Raw genomic sequence first — 21,543 nt, forward strand, 5'->3', positions numbered from 1 at the left:
GTTTTAACATCGGGTTTTTAAAAAACCAATGTTGTTATTAGGAATTTTTTTTAATATATTGTCTATTTTTTCAATAAATCCAAAAATTAATTTGCAAATTTTAAATCATACCACACAGCATAACATATATAATTTGAATTATATTTTGAAACAGTTTTTAGTAGAAAAACTCCATGACAAATTTATTAATAACTATGAATAAAAAATGTTCAATGTTAAAAGGAGACATGGATTGTAAAAAATTTAAAGCAAACTAGTAAACTAAGTAAACTAAAATTACAAATTTGCCTAACATCCTAAGTTTCATTTCTAGCTTTCAGATAAAACATAAGTTAATAATATAATACCAATCATAACAAAATCAAATTTGTTTGAAATAAATAATTATCGTTTCCCAATTATTCTTGAAACTTCCTACGATTATAATTGACATCCAGTGCATCATGTAATATCCACACTCAGTGCTTCCTTTTTGTCTATTACACTAAATACATAATGAAATTTAAATATTCAACGTTAACTACAAATTAGTCTACACATACATAAAATATAAGTAGAAGCATTGTTTACTTTAACAAGACATAACTTCAACCATCATGTAGCAAGACATCTTAGTCATTTATCAGGTTTTGTGCTCACTTCTGATCTAGGGAAGTATTTAGGGGTTTTGTGATAACACTACGTACCCATTATTCAATCTCCTCATGCCCTGCCCCAATGAAAAACACTATGCTACCTCAATCAAAATGAGACCAAGTACAGTGATCACAACTATTGAAACACTACGCTACCTCAATCAAAATGAACAACACTACACTACACTATGCTACCCATTATTCTACTTTTGGAAACTTTGCCAAAACTGCAGTGGTCACAAGTATTGGAACATCGCACTCAAAGTGAGAAGTGGCCGCCATGGTGCTATACACATTACAATAGACATTAAGCATTCAAAGGTCTACAAAGTGAGCACGACTTACCTCAATCAAAATGAGACCCTATGAGCACGAGTGAACACCCCAAACAAACTGCAAAGTGAACACCAGTTCCACAAACCAAATCCTTGCAGTAGAAACAAACAAAGGACCTACAGTGAGCACAAGTTCCCCAAACAGACCTAGGTATTCAATAGAACATGCTACAGAGTAGAAAGAGTCATGAAATGTACCTAGGTGGAGAAGAAGAAGGTTAGATAGAGAAGAAGAGAGCTTAGATGGAGAAGAAGAAAGCGCGAGCAAATAGGGCTCGCGTCTGATATATTTTTAAATGTAAGTCCAACATCGGTTTTCAATAAATAAATAAAACCGATGTTAACAAAATGATGTTAATGTTAACATCAGTTTTCTAGAAGAAACCGATGTTAACTTATCATACATTAACATCGGTTTTCAAGGATTTATTTTGGGTTTTATTTTTATTCGTTGTTCAAATACTTTATATTTAATATTTATGAAGGTGACACGATAAACAAAAAACATGCCACCACAATAAGAATCATAAGTGACATGCTGGGACAAGTGTCAAAAAAGAAAAAGAAAAACATTTAAAATGTTCAAACAGTATAGAACTGTTGAAATATATATTTCATATTAAGATTTTTAAGGCAGATGGTTGTGATTGCAAGTAAAGGACCACTTTTTTGTAGTGCCACTACAAAAACATTTGATTAATTTTGAAAATCTCTCACAATAGATTCGCTATGCACATATAAGCACTAAAAGTAGTTATCAAGTATGATGTAGAAAAAAGGAAAAAAAGAGATTAAATTAGCTCTAATGGTATTAAATATATTATATTAATAGTATTAATTATTGTAATTAGTTTTTCAAATGTAGTTTTCTTTTAATGATTTATTAAATGATATATTTTGTATTATTAAATTCATATAATTAAATTCTTATTAATTTCGCATTAATCACTTTTTATGTAAAATAAGTAAATAAAAAAGTATGTAAAATAGTTATAATTAGAGATTGAATATAGCTATTGATATAAATGGTTCTCATTCATAATCTTCAACTGTGATGGGTGTACATCCACCACTCAAGTATTTCATGAAAACAAATACTGTCTCATACAAACAATATTATACACAATATAGGGTATATATTGAATTGGATTGTATCAATCACAAGTACATCTTTAATATCATTTCATAGCAAGGTCAGAAAAATAGAATCACAGTTAAATTAACATCATCACCAATGTGATTAGAATGATAAAAAAACCTAACAAATAAAACCCAAGACATCACATGATAATTAGAAAAATACAATAACAATAAATAATAGAAATATTAAAAATTAGGTATACATAAATTAATATTATATACACAGAAAAATATGTACAAAGAACATTTTAGTTGATCAAGCAAATATCATAATTTTTGCCTTAATCGAAACCTATCCAAATCCAAGTGTGATTGAAAACTCACAATGCTGCAAAAGAATAAATTATTCTGCATTATGAAACATTGTCAATGATCTGGCACAAACATGCATCACGGTCATCAATTAACAATGTTAGTTGTCAACAATGAAAGCTTGAAACAAAAAAAAAATCATTAGCTTGATCTTAATTTAATTAAGTAGTTTAAATGCTTATGGTAAGTTGATAGCAAAAGATTAGTTCCCATTTCAGTATTTTCTTTTAATCAAATCAACACAGTAACTCGTGTTTGTGTTCCTTTACAAGTGAATTGAAATAAAAAAAATCAGGTTAGGGTTTAGAGGAGAAAGATGATGGAAAATATTTTGTACCTTGCTAATACCCCTGTCACCAATTCAGTTAGAAGATATCAACCTATTTCATACCTTGTACATGACGGTGCTCAAGGTAGCATTGTCGTCAGTCCCGATTTATTGTTTTTAAATTACTATGGCCAATAGTCACAAGAGTAGGAGAAGGTATGGTCTTGTTTTTCAGATCACAAAATATAATAAGTAGAGGACTTAAATGGAACAATGTGCAAAGGGTATTTTCATGGTCGTTTAAACGATAGAATTTGACTAAAAAAAATAAAGATAAAATTGCAAATTTTACTAAAAAACTCCCTCTAGTTCAGTTGTAAAGAAAGAAAGATACCCACATATAAAACATATCCTCCTAAGAAAGCACCAGAGTAATCATGAAATAACCTACCATAGCGAAGGGAACCATGAAATGATTTTACCAGCCTTGGGTGCATGAATATTGATGTTAAAAGCTTTGATGACCTGAAACTCACTCAAAGAGGATCTCATACAGCTTGAAGTAAGATAACCGGCCCACAAGCAAAATATGAGCAAACATAAGGATCATTGCTTGCTGCTATGAGACAAAAAGATTATGAAAGCAGGCTTGATTGTGGCAACTTAAGATCGCCCAAACCACATAGATAAAACTAGCAAGAACAACATCTTTAGCTTGCGGGCGAACAACTAATTTGCCAACAACCAGGATAAGATCCATAGGAGAAGCAATATTAAAATCATGACCAGTTAAGTTATAGATGATAACCAAGACCAAATCTAATCTCCAACCCAACTTCTTCTAAAAGAGAGCATACTTTGTGCAAAGCAAGAATGGCCAAAATTCTTTGTAACATTTCGTAGAAATGGAAAGACATTAAAAAAAATATATGGAAAATTCTGGTTGTATACTTTGTAGGAGGTTTATCCATCTTTAGTCATAAGACATGTAAGATGAAGAGAGAGAAAGTATGAATCGTAATAGGAGTCGCACAAAAAAGGTACCTTGAAAGAAAAGGTGACATTTGACAGCAACAAAGAAAAACAGTGTCATGAATAGCTCTATGGAATATGTGAGAATGTTTGGATTAAGATTTGGATAACATGTAGGGATTCCCTAGTTCTTTTATAGTGAATTCAGCTAGATTTCTATGGAACCCACAATACCTTTTAGAGGTATCATTAGGGGGCATTGTTTGTCCATCAAAATCAATCAATTACCTACCAAAGATTGTTTCTCTATACGAATCAATATCCATGTTAGTGTTTGAGCATTCACCTAGATTAAGGATTCTCTTGTGAATTGCATCACTTGCTCCAATGACAGTAGAATTCAAATCAACAAATATTTTTTTTATTTGAATTCTAATGTCAAAACATTTTTACATGAACTTTTCATGCTACCATGTTTCATATTTTCACAAAGAAATGAGTAAGCAAAACATTTCCTACCTTTGTTTTTCCCTTTAGCCTAACTAGTATCCCATTGTGCATAGCATTATTGTAACAGGTAGATTTACTCATTTTAAAATGAATGGTTGAATATTTTTTTCACTTTATTAAGTGTTCCCTAGACGAGGGCGAGCCCTAGTGCAGCGGTAAAGTTGTGCCTTGGTGACTTGTTGGTCATGGGTTCGAATCCAGAAACAGCCTCTTTGCATATGCAAGGGTAAGGCTGCGTACAATATCCCTCCCCCATACCTTCGCATAGCGAAGAGCCTCTGGGCAATGGGGTACGAAGTTTTTAAGTGTTCCCTAGACATTCCAACATCTTTAATCATGTAATTTCAAAATTTATGCTATTCTTTGTATCGTAAATTTAATTTTTCTACTCTTCCTTCACATCCTCTTGCCAAAAAATATATGGAACACTTTTTCTTGAACATATACATATTCATGATTTCCATTATGCATAAGAATCATATCAAGAGAGGAAAGATGACATAAAATAATTAAGTAAATCAACATATTATATCTAAGAACCATATTTAAAATATGCTAGTTAAACATCATAATTATATATTAGAGGCTAAGGACTAACTCACCTCCAATGTCCAAGTTTTGGGTATTCTCATTCTCACTCATTTTCAGATTGATGCTCTTGAAAACCCTTTATCAAATCCAACCAAGAATTACAAAATCAAAAATAGATTACTTGGACAGATATAGATATGGTCAACAAGCAAAAAAGAAAATCTGAGAATTTGAATCAAGGAAAACATAATTTCAAAATTTTATCTAGATTCACCTCTTGACCGTCCTACCTTGCTTAAGTGTTGAGATAGAACCTTTAGCAAAAAGTTAGAAAGCGTGATTCTCCACCGACAGACACTTGTAACCTTCAACATAAATATATATGACTATAATGGTTTATTTCAATCAGATACATTTTGCTCTAAGGACTTTTCCACCATTAATGTATTATTTAATTTAATACAAAACACAATTAATGTATAAAATTTAATGATATATTTTAATTAATAAATTCATAAAATTAATTTTAATTAATTTCACATTAATGTTGGGACATGTGTCAAAAAAGAAAAAGAAAATCATTTAAAAGATTCAAGCCCCCTTTTGTTTTATTACCACCAAAACATTTGATTATTTTTTAAAATCTCTCTGAATAGACTCACTACGTTCATATAAGCACTAAATGAAATTATCAAGAATGATGTACAAAAAAGGGAAAGAGAGATTAAATTAGCTACGATAGTATTCAATATATTTTATTACCAGTATTAAATATTATACTCTTAATTTCTAAATGTAAGTTTCTTTTATATATGGTTGATATTTTAAAACTAATTTTCTTAAAAACTTAATTATATAACAAAATTGTGTCATACCATACATTTTATCATACTAATACATTTTTCAAATAATTTTTTCATATATATATATATATATATGTATATTTGAAATTTATTCTTCATAATATTTTATAAAATAATTTATTTAAAATTTTAATCAAACAACAAATTGGCTTTATACCATAGATTTTATTATAGTAATACCTTTCATCAAATCTAATTTCTTAAATATTTGTTTGACTTTTACTTTTTCAGAATAACATATTTACTAATGTTTCTAAAATTTTGATAAAATAATAACCAAGACAAGTATTATATTAATGACATTATAAACTATTCTAAAAAAATCATTTAACACTATATGAGTATTTTATTACAAATCTAAATTATGTTCATTACTAGTATAAAGAAATCATCATCATGAGCAACAACACATAAATGGGTCATCAATAGGGATGACAATAGGTAGGGTAGGAAAAGTATAATAGTAAACATCCTCATACTCGCATTATAAGCAATACACGTAATCGCCCTCATACCCACATTTGTAATATGAGAGGAGTGGTTGATTTCCAAAAGATACGTTTTGCTCTAGGGACTTTTCCTTCATTAATGTATTATTTAATTTAATACAAAAATACAATTAATGTATACAATTTAATGATTTAGTAAATGATATTTTATACTATTCAATTCATATAATTAAATTCTAACAAATTTCACATTAAATAAGTAAATAAAAGAGTATGTAAAATAATTATAGTTATAAATTGAATATAGCTATCAATCTTAACGGATCTCATTCATAAGCTACCATTGTGATGGGGAGTACATCTACCACTCAAGTATTTCATGAAGACAAATAGTCTCTAATGCAAACAATCTTATACACAATATATAAAGGATATATATTGAATTCAACCGTATCAATCATAGGTTCCCTTGACTATCGTTTCACAATGTCAGGAGAAAAATCACATAGTTAAATTAACATGAAGACAAATATTGTCTAATAAATACAATCTTACATACAATATAGGGTATATATTGAATTGGTGTGTATCAATCACAAGTACATCTTAACTATTGTTTATGAGAAAGGTCAGAAAAAAATTACATAGTTGAATCAACATCATTACCCATGTGATTAGAATGATAAAAACAACCTAAAAAATGAAATCAAAGACATCACATGATAATTAAAAACATACAATAACAATAAAGAATAGAAATATTAAAAATTAGATATACATAAATTAATATCATATACAGACAAAAAGATGTACAAACAACAACCTTTTAGTTGATTAAGAAAATATCATAATTTGTGTCTAAATCAGAACCTATCTAAATCCAAATGTGATTGAAAAATCACAATGCTGTAAAACAAGAAATTATTCTGCATGGTGAAATATTGTCAATGATCTAGCCCAAAAATACAAGGGTATCATCGATAAAAAATGTTAGCTATCAACAATAAAAGCTAAAAACAAAAGAATCCGTTAACTTTCTCTTAATTTAAGAAATTTCAATGATTTTGGTAAGCTGATAGTAGAAGATTAGTTCCCAATTCAATATTTATTTTATCAAATCAACACAGTAACTCATGCTTGTGTTCCTTTGCAAAAAGAAGAGAAATAAAAAAAAATTCAAGTTATGGTTTAGAGGAGAAAGATGATGACATAGTTTTTGTATCTTGCTAACACCCCTATCATCAAATCAAGTAGAGGATCTCAACCTTTTTCATACCTTGTCCATGGTGGTGCTAGAGGTGGCATTATCATCAGTCATGATTTATTGTTTTTAACTTGCGATGGACAATAGCCCCAGGAACTACAGAAGGTAGTGTTTTGTTTTTCGGATCAAACAATAAAACAAACAAAGGGCTTTAATGGAAAAGTGTGCAAAGGGTATTTTAATGATCTTGACAAGGAAAAATGAGAAGTTAGGGATGAAGAAGGGTTGAAAGAGAAGGTGGTTTTGGAGATGAAGAGGGATTGAGAGAAAAACATCAACGATTTTGTTAGGATTTTTATTTTTATTTGTAGTTTTGGATACTTTATATTTAACATCAAGTATTTCATGAAGGCAAATATTGTCTAATAAATATAATCTTATATACAATATAGGGTATATATTGAATTGGTGTTATCAATCACATGTACATCTTGACTATTGTTTAAGAGAAAGGTCAGAAAAAAATAACATAGTTGAATCAACATCATTATCAATGTGATTAGAATGATAAAAAACCTAACAAATGAAATCCAAGACATCACATGATAATTAGAAAAATACAATAATAATAAAGAATAGAAATATTAAAAATTTGATATACATAAATTAATATTATGTACAGAGAAAAAACGTCCAAACAACAACATTTTTGTTGATTCGAAATATATCGTAATTTGTGCCTAAATCGAGACCAATCTAGATCCAATTGTGATTTAAAAATCACAATTCTTAAGAAGAATAAATTATTCTGCATTCTGAAACATATTTAATGATCTAGCATGAAAATACATTGCAACCATAAATAAATATTGTTAGCTATCAACAATAAAAGCTCAAAACAAAAAAAATTTGTCATGTTGCTCTTAGTTTAAGCAATTTAAATGTTTCTACTAATTAAGTTGATAGCAAAAGATTAGTTCTCAATTCAATATTTTTTTTATCAAATCAACACAGTAACTTGTGTTTGCATTCTTTAGCAAGTGAAGAGAAATAAAAAAATCAGGACAAGGTTTAGAGGAGAAAGTTGATGGAATTTTTTTGTACCTTGTTAATGTTTCTGTCACCAATTTACGTAGAGGATATCAACCTATTTCATTCCTTGTCCATGGCGGTGCTCATGGTGGCATTACCATCGGTCTCGATTTATTGTTTTCTACTTGCGATGGCCAATGGTCACAAGAGCAAGAGAAAAATATTTAAAAGTTTAAAAACAGCTTAAAACTTCTAAAATATATGTCCAATTAAGATTTTTAAGCCAATTTGTTATGATTGTCGATATAAGCCCCTTTTCTTGTAGTGTTACCACCGTAACATTTGATTAATTTTTAAAATCTATCACAATAAATTCACTACGTACCTATAAGAATTAAAAGAAATTATCAAGTATAATGTAGAAAAAGAAGAAAAAGATGGATTAAATTAGCTCCAATGTTATTCAATGTATTATACTAACATAATTAAATGTTATCATCATAATTTTTAAATGTAATTTATTTTATATATGTTTGAATTTTTCTTTTTCAAAATGATTTAAAGCTAAATTTCTTTAAATTTAAGTAAATAAAAAATTGTGTCATACCATACATTTTGTTATACTAATAATAATTTTTTCAAATCTAACATTCTTATTTATACATTTGACTTTTGTTTTTCAAAATGTTTTTAAAATATACATATTTACATTTTTAATTAAATAAAAAAATTGGCTCATACCATAGATTTTATTATACTAATACATTTCTTCAAATCTAACTTTCTTAAATATGTGTTTCACTTTTACTTTTTCTAAATAGCTTATTTATTGGGTCCCATATCTCATTTAATGTTTGTCTCTTGATATTGTAGTTTTCAAAAAAAAAATCATCGATTTTTGGATAATTACTTGACAGTTAGTTGTTTTGCTTGCTGGATTTCGTTTGCATGGCTTGCGTTTTTTTGATTTTGGATTTCGAGTTTGAAATTTGGGTTTTCTTTGCCACGATCTCAGTTATTTTTTATTTCATTGTGATTTGATAATTTTTTCCTTTTCCGTTTAGGTAATCATGATTGTGTAATAAAGCACGCACATAAGATGGTCATGGCTTGCGAAGCAAAATTACGACGCTCATTATTTCTGATTTGTTATATCAGTTTTTTGTTCCTCTTTTCTATTTGACTCTCATTCTTGTGTATAAATCACATGAACTTGTAGGAATTAGGATTTAATGCTTGAATCTGAAATCACCTTTGTTGTCCATTATTGCTTGATGAAATGTCAATTTGATGTGTGCCTATTCGATGATGTCAATAGAAAATCTCTTCTAATGAATTTAAGAACAGATAATTGCACTAACGAATTGTTAGAGAGAGAGAGTGTGTATGTAAGAGAAATAGAGAAAGTTATGGATGGCTTTGAAATTGAGCTTTGGAAAGTTCTGATATTATGTAAACATTGATCATTTATAAATCAAAATGTTAATCTTGGAAAAGCATGAGTACATGGCATATGATTGTGGTTTGATCTGACAAGTGCCTTCTTGTTGTATGAAGTGCATAAAAAATGAGTGCTAATTGGTTTCATTTGATTAGACTGCTGACAATACAGGTTAACTTTCTATTACCCCGTGAAAAAAGGAGACATTTAAGTGTATATCATTTTGTTGTTTACTTTATCAAATTACTTTTTATCATGCACAAGTGTGCATGCACATGCTGCTCTCAAAACCTATTTGTGATTGAACTTTTTATTTATCATTGTGATAGTCTAGCAGGCCAGTTAGGCTGAATTCCAGGTAGCATTGTAGACTCATAAAGAAGTTGAGCCAATGTTCATTGGGTAGATACTGATGAATGAGAAGAGCTACACCACTACAAATAACATATCCAATGGGTAGATACTGATGGTCATGCATTTGACAAAAAGAAAAAAACATAAAGAAAAAGAATTGTAAAATAAAAATAATGGCAAAAGATATCACTAGAAGTCTAGAACTACATAGAAAAAAAAATCATGAAAACAAAAATATAGCACCAACTAAACTGTACAAGGGCAGAGTAGAGAGTTCTCCGTTATTAATTTTGTAGATCCTTTAAAGATTATTTCTTTCTTCTTAATGTTTGAATCCCTATCCAAATAGTTCTGCAAATGGGGCTAAGACATGCATCTATGTTATTAAAATAACTCCTGCACACAAGTAGATAAAGCAAAGTTTGCCACTTCAAAATGACACCCATTTAAAAGAAGGGAAAAGTGTCAATGAAAAAATAAAGGAACCAACACTACTAGAAAAATATGATTTGACGACGCACATTCTACGTCGGTGTTGAAGAACCCGTCGTAGTTGTCAACACGGTGGCATTTACGTAATTATATAAGTTTTTTATGTGGCGCGTTTGTTGTACAACGACATTTGTCTATAACCCCGCCGTTGTAGTTTTGATGGAGGTCATCAAAGACGGTGCTTGCAGGTACACCGTCCTAGAAATAGTCACATACAAAGTCGGTGTCATTAAACACCGTCGTAAATTTTGTAGTTTATATAGTCTCGCGGTAAACACCCTCTCTCGTACCCTCCAAAAACCTAGCGCCCCCGCTATTGCCTTAACTACTTCATCCCGCCGTGAACTCCGTCCCGCTACCACCCTGACGTTTTGTTTCCCGTCGTGAAGTACTTGAAGCCGAAGTGGACCTGCTGCTCCCACCACCGCCGTGTAGCCGAAGTCGTGCCTTTTTGAGTGGCGTTGCCACCTTTTGAGTGTTCCTAAAGGTAAGGATGTCGAAGTTTTTGAGTTCTGTTTTGGTAATGGTTCAATATGTTATAATATTAAGGGTTTTTGAGTTGTTCTTTGGTAGTGCTTGAATATGTGATTATCGAGTTGTTCACTTGCCCTGACAATGTCATCGTTCAATATGCAAAAAGGATTTGAAGCAAAATAAGTGAAAATCATGCCCATTTGTGTTTAATTGTTAGTATTTGAATTGTTTGTGGTTGTACCTTTACATAAACTAAAAACCCTCTTTCCCAATTGGTATCCCACTTGATTTCCAAACATGCTCTAAGACGCTGATATTGAGAAAGTGATTTCCGAACATGCTGCAATCCCTTTCCACTCATTGTTCATGTTACTGTACTAGTGTTGTTCACACTTATCATGGGGAAACTCTGCTCGGGAAAAATGTATTGTTATAACCATCCTTTGAAAAAAATAAATTGTGTGAAACAAGTTACTATAGTATACATCTATCAACTGCAGGTTGCTATTTGGAACTAAGTACGAAAAGGTCACTCATAGAAACTAAGTACAAAAAGGTGCGTATCTTCTGAATCTGAAATACAGTTTTGCATCTGTTTCTATTGGTTCCAGGCTGTTATTATATGGGCTCTCTTCAGACTTTTTCGTATTGTCATATTTCATACCTGTGTTTAGTTCAAATTGTCAACTCATAGAAATAATGTTATTTTGTTCTTCAACGCCTGCATAATATCAAAATTATGGTATGTAATTCCTAATAATAAAACCAATCTTCATATATTTTTAATTTTAAATAGATATTGTATTTTTATGATAGATGTGTCAACATAGATCCAGAATTCTGGATGTTGATTCTGTCATTGTTAACTGTGGCTTGTTAGCTATTGGAAATTTGGTTTTGTACTCATTTTATTAGATTCCAATAAGATTGTCTTAGTGAATGATAACTTTAATCTAGACCAAAATAATTATTGGAAATTTGGAATAGGGAAAGAAAGCCATAGAGAATGGGCAACGACATCTTATATTAGTGCATGCGATTTGCCTCTGTGTCCAACTTGAAAAATTGTGAAGAGTGTAAAATTTATTATCTCCTTAATTAGGACAGCATAGCATCACCTTCATATATAGCTAAAAGATGCAATAGTTTGTTACACCTTACAAGACAATAGAATAAACACTAGAAATTAGTTTGTTACACCTTACAAGACAATAGAATAGACACTAGAAATTAGTTACCTGCTATTTGCAGGTTGATTTAAAAGAAATGCAACCTCTTTAGCACTATGCACATCCACTACTGTGAGATCAGAAACTTGTGTATTTCCATTTGCGTCATGTTTGATTGTATATTGTTTTCAAGGAGTACCATTTTCCATGCGTGTTGTTGTAGATATCAGATCACGGATCGTTTCATTGTATATTTCCAACATTGACACCTGTAAATTTTGCAAGGAAAACCTTATCAGCAATTCTGTGTCATATTTAAAATTTTATACACATTGCAATGGTGAAAAATTAAGAAGAAAAATACTCTGTTACCTACATTTCATATTTCCAGCCTTGAGGTTGTTGAGACTGCTTTGTTTGAAATATTTGCTCTAATGAACGAGGTATCAAGCCCTTCTCCTCTAGATGTCCAGGCCTTCCCATCATTGTATAGGTTTTCCCTGACCCTATCTGACCATAGGCAAAGATGCAAACCTGGAAAAGAAAAAACATCTCCATATTATTAGACATCAATGTATATAGTATATATATTGATTTACAAACATTCATGCTAGAAAGGCAACATCCAACACCAAATCTAACAGATAGACATGTGTCTCACAACACTGATATGTCAGAACCAAAGAATCATAGGGCAAAGAAGGGCAAAAATAGAATACAACATGAAAGTGAGTATAGAAAATAAAGGGTTTTAGAATTCTGCTTTTCCAAAGTTGACAAGTAATAGTGCATTAAATGGTTGATCTATATGTATATACGATTTTAAATGAATAGTGCTTTAGAGATGACAGAAGAACTTTGAAATTACCTTGTAACCATCAAGAGCACTTTGTACCAGCTGTGAGATTTGTACAAAAACTTCTTCTTGTGATGCCTCTGGTGTAAAAACTTTATCAAATGTAAAAGAATGTTTTTGGCCTAAGAACAAAACAAGAGCAACATGAGTTGATATTTTTACAGCACAATCTAATTCAAGGAAAATGAAATAAGAATTGTTTAAAATACATCATCACAACAGATATACCATTCTGGGCTAGGTCAATGGCTCGTCCAGAAGTTTCCATTGATGTTGGATAACTAAAAATCTTTCCTTCTGTGCTACAACTTTCATCAGCTAATAAAGGCCTCACTTGACAGAGTACACGAATGTTCCCTTTTAACTCCTGTTAATATGAAGATTATTAAGGTGTCAATTATCATTATCAACGTTTTGGTTCAGGGAATTACCAAAATGGTATTATGTAATTTTTTCCTCAGCCTCTCCTCTTCTATAAGTTTATATTCTGCATCTGCTAAGTGTCTTTGTTACTCATTCACAAATTTTTGTTGTCCTTTGTACTCTGTCCTTGTCTCGTATGCAGATATATTAGACACCTAACAAGGAACAAAATCTATGAATAAGATAAATAATCATCATAATGTATATGTCAAGGACCAACTAAAGAATTAAGCAATTAGGTAAAATTTCACATTCTTTATCTAACAAATATATCAAATGGTTCTATACCTAGTAGTATACAACTTTTAAAAAAATTCTTGATTACCTGCAGTTTCTTCTCTGCAGTTGCTAGTTGCTCTTCCAATGCCTTTATCTGATTATCTTTCAAAGAACATTTTTCCTGGAGAAAGGAAGCTCATCCTCTCATGACTCCACAATAACAGAATGGTGTGATATTTAATTAAAATAAATAGGGTATACAAACCAACCTCCAGATCATTAGCTTTTAAGGTCAAGCTATCCAATTTAGTGGAGGAGTGTTTCCTAGATTCTTTAACTTTCTCTAATTCAGAACTTAAAGTTTGTACTTGAGATAATTGCCGGTCTCGCTCATCTCTTACTTGTAGCAACTCTCCTCTAAGAGAGGAAACTTCTGTAGCCAAGACATCCTTCTGTTTTATAGCCTCCTCTTGAGAAGACTAATAAAAGAACCAAGGAAACTAGGTAATATACCAGCTGCATGATAAGTAAGAAATAAAAGAGAACAAAAAAGACAGCAAAACAAGTTCAATAACTAGGGTCATCGGAATTTTTTTGAAAGATTAAGATAGTTATCTTAAATCTAAAACCAAAAATTACATGTGCCTAAAATTAAGATAAAACAATATAAAATAAAGTATTACAACAACTCTTAAAACTCTGCAATCAACTAAACTTGGCAGGATATTAGCACTTTCAGTTCTTTGATCCTTCTTAACAAGGATTCTTATGAGATCTTTAGGGCAGATATACCTTAAGATCATATAGTTTCCACTTTCCACTACTAAAAATAATGCAGAAAGACCAAAAGCATCAGGTCCTGTAGGAGTAACATCTTGTTACTCTCTGTTATTTTCACTAATATTCCAATTTCTTTGATATATGAAAAGTGTTATTAAATTCTTTCTCGTGTTTGTATGTTTATTAATAAAAGTTTTAAAATGATTTGGATAAAATGGTTTTTTTGAAATCAATCTTGGTTAAAACTAATTTTGAAGTGATGTATCATTTATGTTTTGTTAGTAGTAAAATTCAATATTTTATCCAACAATGCAAACATTGTCAAACATATTGCTTCAACTTAAAATCCAATTACTTTGTTCGAATCCTAGTACATAGTTGTCTTAAATACTTGAAGGGAGAGTTTTACTGTCAATAATGGTAATCTGAGTTGGAAATTAAAGATTGTCTCAAGTGGAAGATACATGTGATTAAGACAAAAAAACTTAAAATCCAATTATATATTCATATACAACATGACATTAACTGGAATGACAAGCAAAATTTTACAAGACAGGCGTACTGGATGAATAAATGAAATTGTTGGTTGTGAAATAATGTTATTTTCAGTTATGCTGTATAATTTATCCCCTATAGGTTATTAAACGTTTCCCATTGTCATTTCTCAGGGTTTTTAAACATAGGACAACCAAGTGTTATTGCCATTGAGGATCCATAGGTTTTGTTGGAAGAACTGTCTTTTGCTTTTATAAAAATGAATATTTTCTTTCTGTCAAAATAAATAAAGCAAGAAAGTGGATTGTATATGATGGATTATTCATGATTTTCCTCTTGCTTATGTTTGCATTTCTCAGTTATGAGCTCAATTTACTTGGGAGGAGTTTTTTTTTGTTATGGGTGGGGATAAAATAGGGGGTTTGAATGTTGCTGTTGTCAGTTTCTTTTAGTGGACTCTTGATTTTGTAGAGGATATTGAACAGTTATGTCGTATTCTGTAGCTTCTTTGAATCTCTTCTGCTTCTCTTGCCAAGCTGCAGGATATTTGATAATTTTCCTTTTAGTCATACTTGTTCTGTCAGTTGCATTCTTCCACAACCTTTCTCTCTTTATTTGGTCTTTCTGATTTTTCAAAAACAGATTATTAGGAGTCACTATTTCCATTTCCAAAGCCACTAGTCCCATGCTATTTTGGAGCAGTTGCTGAATATTTTACCAAGGAATATATTAAAAGTGGAAATTGGAGATATTTGGGAACCAAAATTCTAGGAAAAAACTATTCATACTAGGGTAGTCTACGACAGATTATCTAAGCTGGGGTTGAATAGTCTTGGAACTCTGTCTTCACTGCTTTCTTTAGTAAATGCCATGCAATTTATTTTTTTTATAATATGAAGTTGATTGGCACAAATTATTTTGTACATATTAGGCAAATTTTTGTCATCGATGTGGTTGATTGACTAAAGTTTTATTATTTTTCTGGCTGAATCAGGCACCAAAGAATCACATTGGGAATAACTCCTTTAATTATTTGCAGGTTTGTTTATTTTTTCTAGTAATTGATATTTATTATAATAGTTTTAAAAATGTTTTTCAAATTCCACAAATGACAAACATGTATAATGCCTAAAAACATGTATGCGTTTTTCCTTTTTATTCATGGCATGTAATTGTTCTTTTGAGCCCTCTACTATGATCTTTATTATGTCCTTTTGTCGCAATATCATACAATTACTAATGGAAATAGCTGACATGCGATTTTATGGGGTTGCATAACATGTTATTTTCGTGGTCTTCTAAAATGACCCTTTGTGACATATAGGATCAAAGCGTATGATCCATTCAATTCTTTTTACTAAACTACTTGACCTTTTTTAATCTCTCACGTCAGAGTAAGCAAATATTTTTACATGACAAACTTAGCAACATATGATATCACGTCATAATTGTGTGCCACATTAGTTATTTTTCTGTTAGCATTAGATGATAATAACTAGGACTTGCTTCCAGCTTATATATAACAACTATTTTGTCTTTTCCTCATGTTGTTCCTTTAGAAACCTCTTTCTGCACCACCTTGGAATTTTCCTGCTCCTGTTGCACAAAACACACACTATTTTTTTGGCTCAGCAAAAGTAGATATATATTATATATATAAAAGAGTACCAGAGGTACTATAGGTACAATTATAGTTTAAACACATAGCTGGTTCAAAATATGAAATTAACATTTAGCTATTATGGACCAGCTACACCCCATAACTTAAGTACATATATGCTGCACCTCTTGGAAGAGGTCTCAGCATGTACCCTCCCTTTCTAATTACACAAAGGCATCTGTCAAATTGGAAGACCACTGATTAAAATGTGTATCGAAATCTTTCTCCATAGCTTTAAGCCAGGACCAGACTAGAAGAAGTGCTTCATCCATCAGCTTGCTTGCATTAAAAGTTTGGTTATCAAAGACCACCTTATTTCTATGTTTCCATATGGTCCTTGTGAGGGCTATCCACCAATAGCTCCATCTTATATCTTTTGTTTGTGTAGCATTCCTTCTGCTATGCTGCATGAAATGATCTTTCTGTTCTTTCGAGAAAGCACCCACTGAATTAACCCATGAGAGTGACTCCCACCACAAGGGGAAGACCTTACTGCAATTGAAGAAAAGGTGTGCTGCAACCTCCTCCGAATTGTTGCATAACGGGCACATTGGGTCACTTATCTCTACTTGTCTCCCTCTTAGATTCATCTTCGTTGGTAAGCGGTCTTTGATAAGCCGCCATGTAAATACCGCTGCCTTAGGTGGTATCTTAAGTTTCCACAAAATCACAAAAATCTCATTCTCTGTGTCCCCCCTTATTTCCTCTGCTTCTATTATAATTCACGCTTTTCCTTGTCTTTGTGCTGGTTCTTTCAACATAGGTTTTGCACTTTTTAATCAGAAGTAGCCAAGACCAGGTACAGAAAGTACCGTGTTAGTTCAAAAAAAAAAAACTTTCATCAATTATTATGAAGTTTATTCAATAGAGTAGCCTTGTAGGTGAACTATGTGTTAGCATTTTGAAGTTTGATTCTCTTTTATATTGATTGAATAGTTGTGTGTAGAAACTAGAAAGGTCAGTTCAAAACTTCAAATATTCAAAATGAGTATCAGGCAGAAGCTGTAGCAGATAGTGTTCTGGACCAGCCTAGATTTGGAAAGTATTTCGGTAATTTTTTAGTACTTAATCTCTTCTAGTTATCCTCTACTGTTTTTTTTAGAAAAAAAATAAATCAAAGAGTAGAGTAAAATTCACTAATCATCTTAGGAATTTTGTGAAATTACACCAACTTTTCATATTTTTTTAACATTTTTAGCAACATTTGAGGAATTAGTGTAATATAGAAGAAGTGTTGGTCTAATGTTTTTTAAATAATTAAGAAAATTAGTATAAATGTAAAAAAAATGTATAATTTCACAAAAACTCGTGGTTAAAATTTTTTTTAAAGACATGTTAGAGTAATTTACTCTAATACTAATAACCATACATGATCAAAGTCTTATTTTAAAGGCAAAATAGTACATATATTCTAGGAAGCAATTATTTGTTGCTTTTAGTTACTTTGGTTCTTTGATGTGAAAATGTTGGGGGAGATGTGTGTACTTAACACGCTTCCCACACTATAACAAACAAAGACTCCACTTAATCAGATGTGCACAATTTTACTACAATTACTTTATCGAATTTCCCTTGACTGGAGTACCACGGTAGTTATATTGTAACAACACTATTAGAAAATACACTTTCAACATCGGTTATTTAGAACATTCTACATCGGTTTTAAAACCGATGTTGAAAGTGACGATGTTGAATGTATGAATGTTAACATCGGTTTTGGAGAACCGATGTTAACATACATATGACAACATCGGTTCTCTAAATAACCGATGTTAAACACAATGAACAACAGCAAAAAAAGTGTACTCATGATGAACGTTGACATCGGTTTTCCAGTAAAACCGATGTTAATATGTTAGTTTAACATCGGTTTTCGACAAAAAACCGATGTTAATATATGCCCTTAACATCGGTTTTTCTAGAAAACCGATGTCAACATTGATGATGCATACACTTATTTGGTGTAGTTCTTTGTGTATAACATCGGTTAATTATAAATAACCGATGTTAATATTCAAATATTCACATTGGTTATTTATAATTATCCGATGTTAATGTACACTAGTTGACATCGGTTATCTACAGATAACCGATGTTAAAATACAAATGCTGACATCGGTTATTCCCCAAAAGCCGATGTTAATACACAAACGTTAACATCGGTTTTGTATTATAACCGATGTTGGTAATGATATTAACATTGGTTTTTGTTAATAACCGATGTTGTTTTCAAATATTTTTTTTATATATACTTTCTGTTTTTACAGTAAACCCAAAATTGTACCTGTCAAATGCAATTTCAGGAGGCCCAATTCACAGCAAAGAAACATATTATTCTGCTTTCAAGCAGTTTTAATGATAATAAACATCAAATAGCAGATTTATATATTATAAAGAACAATCAACAAATGAATTCAATGTTCATGTTACATAGAAAATGTCAAAAATGTTAAAAAATGTCCCTAAATCCTAGGCCTGATCTCTAACTCGGAGATAAAACTGTGCCCACTGGATCCACAATGCTTTTAATCTCTCAGGCTCCAATGGTCTAGGGTCGTTAAAATACTGCATGATTTAATAAATCATATTAAGTTAATAATGTAATACAAATTATAAATAAATCGATTTTGTTTGAAATAAACTTACCGCTTCCCAATTATTTCTAAAACTTCCTAAAATGATGGTGGACATCCAGTGCATGACATAGTAGCCGCACTCAGTAGTTCCTTTTTGTCTATTACACTAAATACATAATGAAATTTGGATATTAATTAAACAACTAGTGTACAGACACATAAAGAAATATATATAAGTGGAAGTTTTATGTAAATGACGTACCTTGACGACAATCCACCTAGCAGGAGCCTTTGATTTAGGCTGTGGAGCATCATCAAGACCCTTGATAGCACTGTTCCATATGAGTAACAATTAAAAGCTGGTGTTGTACGTTGAGTTATTACAATGCAAATGTATTGAAAAGAACACTAACCTATTAATAATCCCCTTAAGGTAGTTGTCTGGCCTGTTATGCAATGAACAAAACCAGACAACTAAGTGTTCCTTGGGCAGGATGACCACCATCTGCCAATGTCCGCTGCAGTGGAACCTAAAATGGGTTAGTACATTAGTAAACATTAATTAAATTTTGTTATTTTGTGACTTACCCATTTAGGTAGGCTCCAAGATACACATCGCGTTGTGAACTCTGCATCCAACTCTTTATGTAACTTTCATATTCAAACTGCGATTGCCCAGACCTCTGAATGGACTGAGGCTCGAGGAATCCATAGATATCAGAATTCCCCGCTCGCATACATGTTTCAGTGAGATGCCTGTTTATGTTAAGTCAAAGTCAAATATTTATGAATTGAAAGCCATAACTTAGGTAAATAAAAGCCTTTTATATAAAGACTTACAGAATCCACAACTGTAGCACTGATATGCTGAGACATTGACCACCGTGTGCCATAAATATCAGAGTCACCCGTCTCAGGATTGTTTCCTGAGGGATCAACACAACTCCCCTTTGTGTTCACCCGAGTACCGGAGGGACCAGGACCAACCAGAGGCTCAGGAGGTCCTTGAGATTGCATCTGTGACTGAAGCTGGCTGAAGGATGCCATGACCTGCCTCGTCACTTTCTCTGTGATGGACTCCTCTAGCTGGTCCCTGATCTGCTGAGTCAGCTGCTGTAATTCATCAGGAGGCAGGGAGGAAGCGCTGCGGGACGTCCGTGGAGCCGATCCAAAGTATTGCTTGATGGTGACACCGGCTCCAACAGCACGGACACGTCCAGGGTGCTCTGGACGTCCAATAGCAGCGGCCAGAACATCCTGACGTCCATGGGGGACGAACGATCCCTGTTTGGCCTGCTCCTCAAATGAATCCTGCACAGAAAACACACAGTGGTACATGGCATTCTCAAAATATTCAAACATAATTGTAATGGTTAGTTGAAAATGACTTACAATCTTCTCAGCGATTTCCTTTGCGGCCTCAGTCGTCATCTCCCCTGTCTTCTTCGTGCGGGCCATCTTCCACTTCACGTGGCGTCTGACCGGGGATGGAGGGTCGATGACGCCATCAACGCTTCCAGACTGTGCAGCTTCCTGCATCTTCTTCTTGGTCTTCTCAGCCAGGAGCTTCTGCTCCAAATAATCATAACCCCCACGAGACAAAACGTGGGGGGCAGTATTCTGCTTCTGGATGGCTTGTGCCTTGATGCGCACATCCTGGAAAAATTAAACAATAATGTTTGAAATGGGTAGAATGAAGTATAACAACATCATGTTTAATATGAAAAACAACTTAAATGGAAAAGGAACATACCTCCCAAGAAGGGTCTCTGCGAGTCTGGCAAAACTGGGCCCACTTTTCCCTGCTGATGCCGTATTTGTCACAGACAGTGTCCTCGACACCGTCCTGATCGGCTGCAAGGGCCGATATCAAATTCCGCCTGACAACATGAAACAAAGTTTATTTGTTACAATAATGAAATTTTTTGGCTATTAATTACACACAATCAAATAAGAAAAGAGAAATACCTGAATATCCTCCCAAATCAGGTCCTTCTGAGCAGTAGGGACCTCCTTCCAGTTCTCGTAGGTGATGTCCACCTTATCACGTGCCACAATCCCCAAATATGTTCTTAATTTCTTCTTGTGGGGACCGTCGGCCTTCCCTGTAGCAGGATCAACATGCACCACTGGTCTCTCAACACCAGGTGGTCTAGTGGACAACGATCGTAGGCGTGAGGCTTTGCGTGTCCGCTTCACGGCAGACGTCGAAGCCGATGCGTCCAAAGTAGGAGGAGGACGAGGAGGAGAAGGAGGAGAAGGAGGAGGAGGAGGAGGAGGAGGAGGAGAAGGAGGAGGAGTAGTGGAGCCAGGTGGAGAACCCATGATCTTTTATACAATAACATACAAAATT

At 32.4% G+C, this 21,543-nt stretch overlaps 1 protein-coding gene and 1 pseudogene across 1 annotated transcript; both read right to left on the reverse strand.

Moving 5' to 3' along the window:
- Positions 1–833: 833 nt before the first annotated feature.
- LOC114371440 lies at positions 834–15,641 on the reverse strand (annotated as a pseudogene).
- Positions 15,642–16,778: 1,137 nt separating this feature from the next.
- LOC114371442 lies at positions 16,779–17,204 on the reverse strand. The gene has a single exon (XM_028328886.1). It carries the CDS (start codon positions 17,202–17,204, stop codon positions 16,779–16,781), a length of 426 nt encoding a protein of 141 aa, XP_028184687.1.
- Positions 17,205–21,543: the final 4,339 nt, after the last annotated feature.

Source organism: Glycine soja, chromosome 10 (genome assembly GCF_004193775.1).
Source record: "Glycine soja cultivar W05 chromosome 10, ASM419377v2, whole genome shotgun sequence".
NCBI classification, from domain to species: domain Eukaryota; kingdom Viridiplantae; phylum Streptophyta; class Magnoliopsida; order Fabales; family Fabaceae; genus Glycine; species Glycine soja.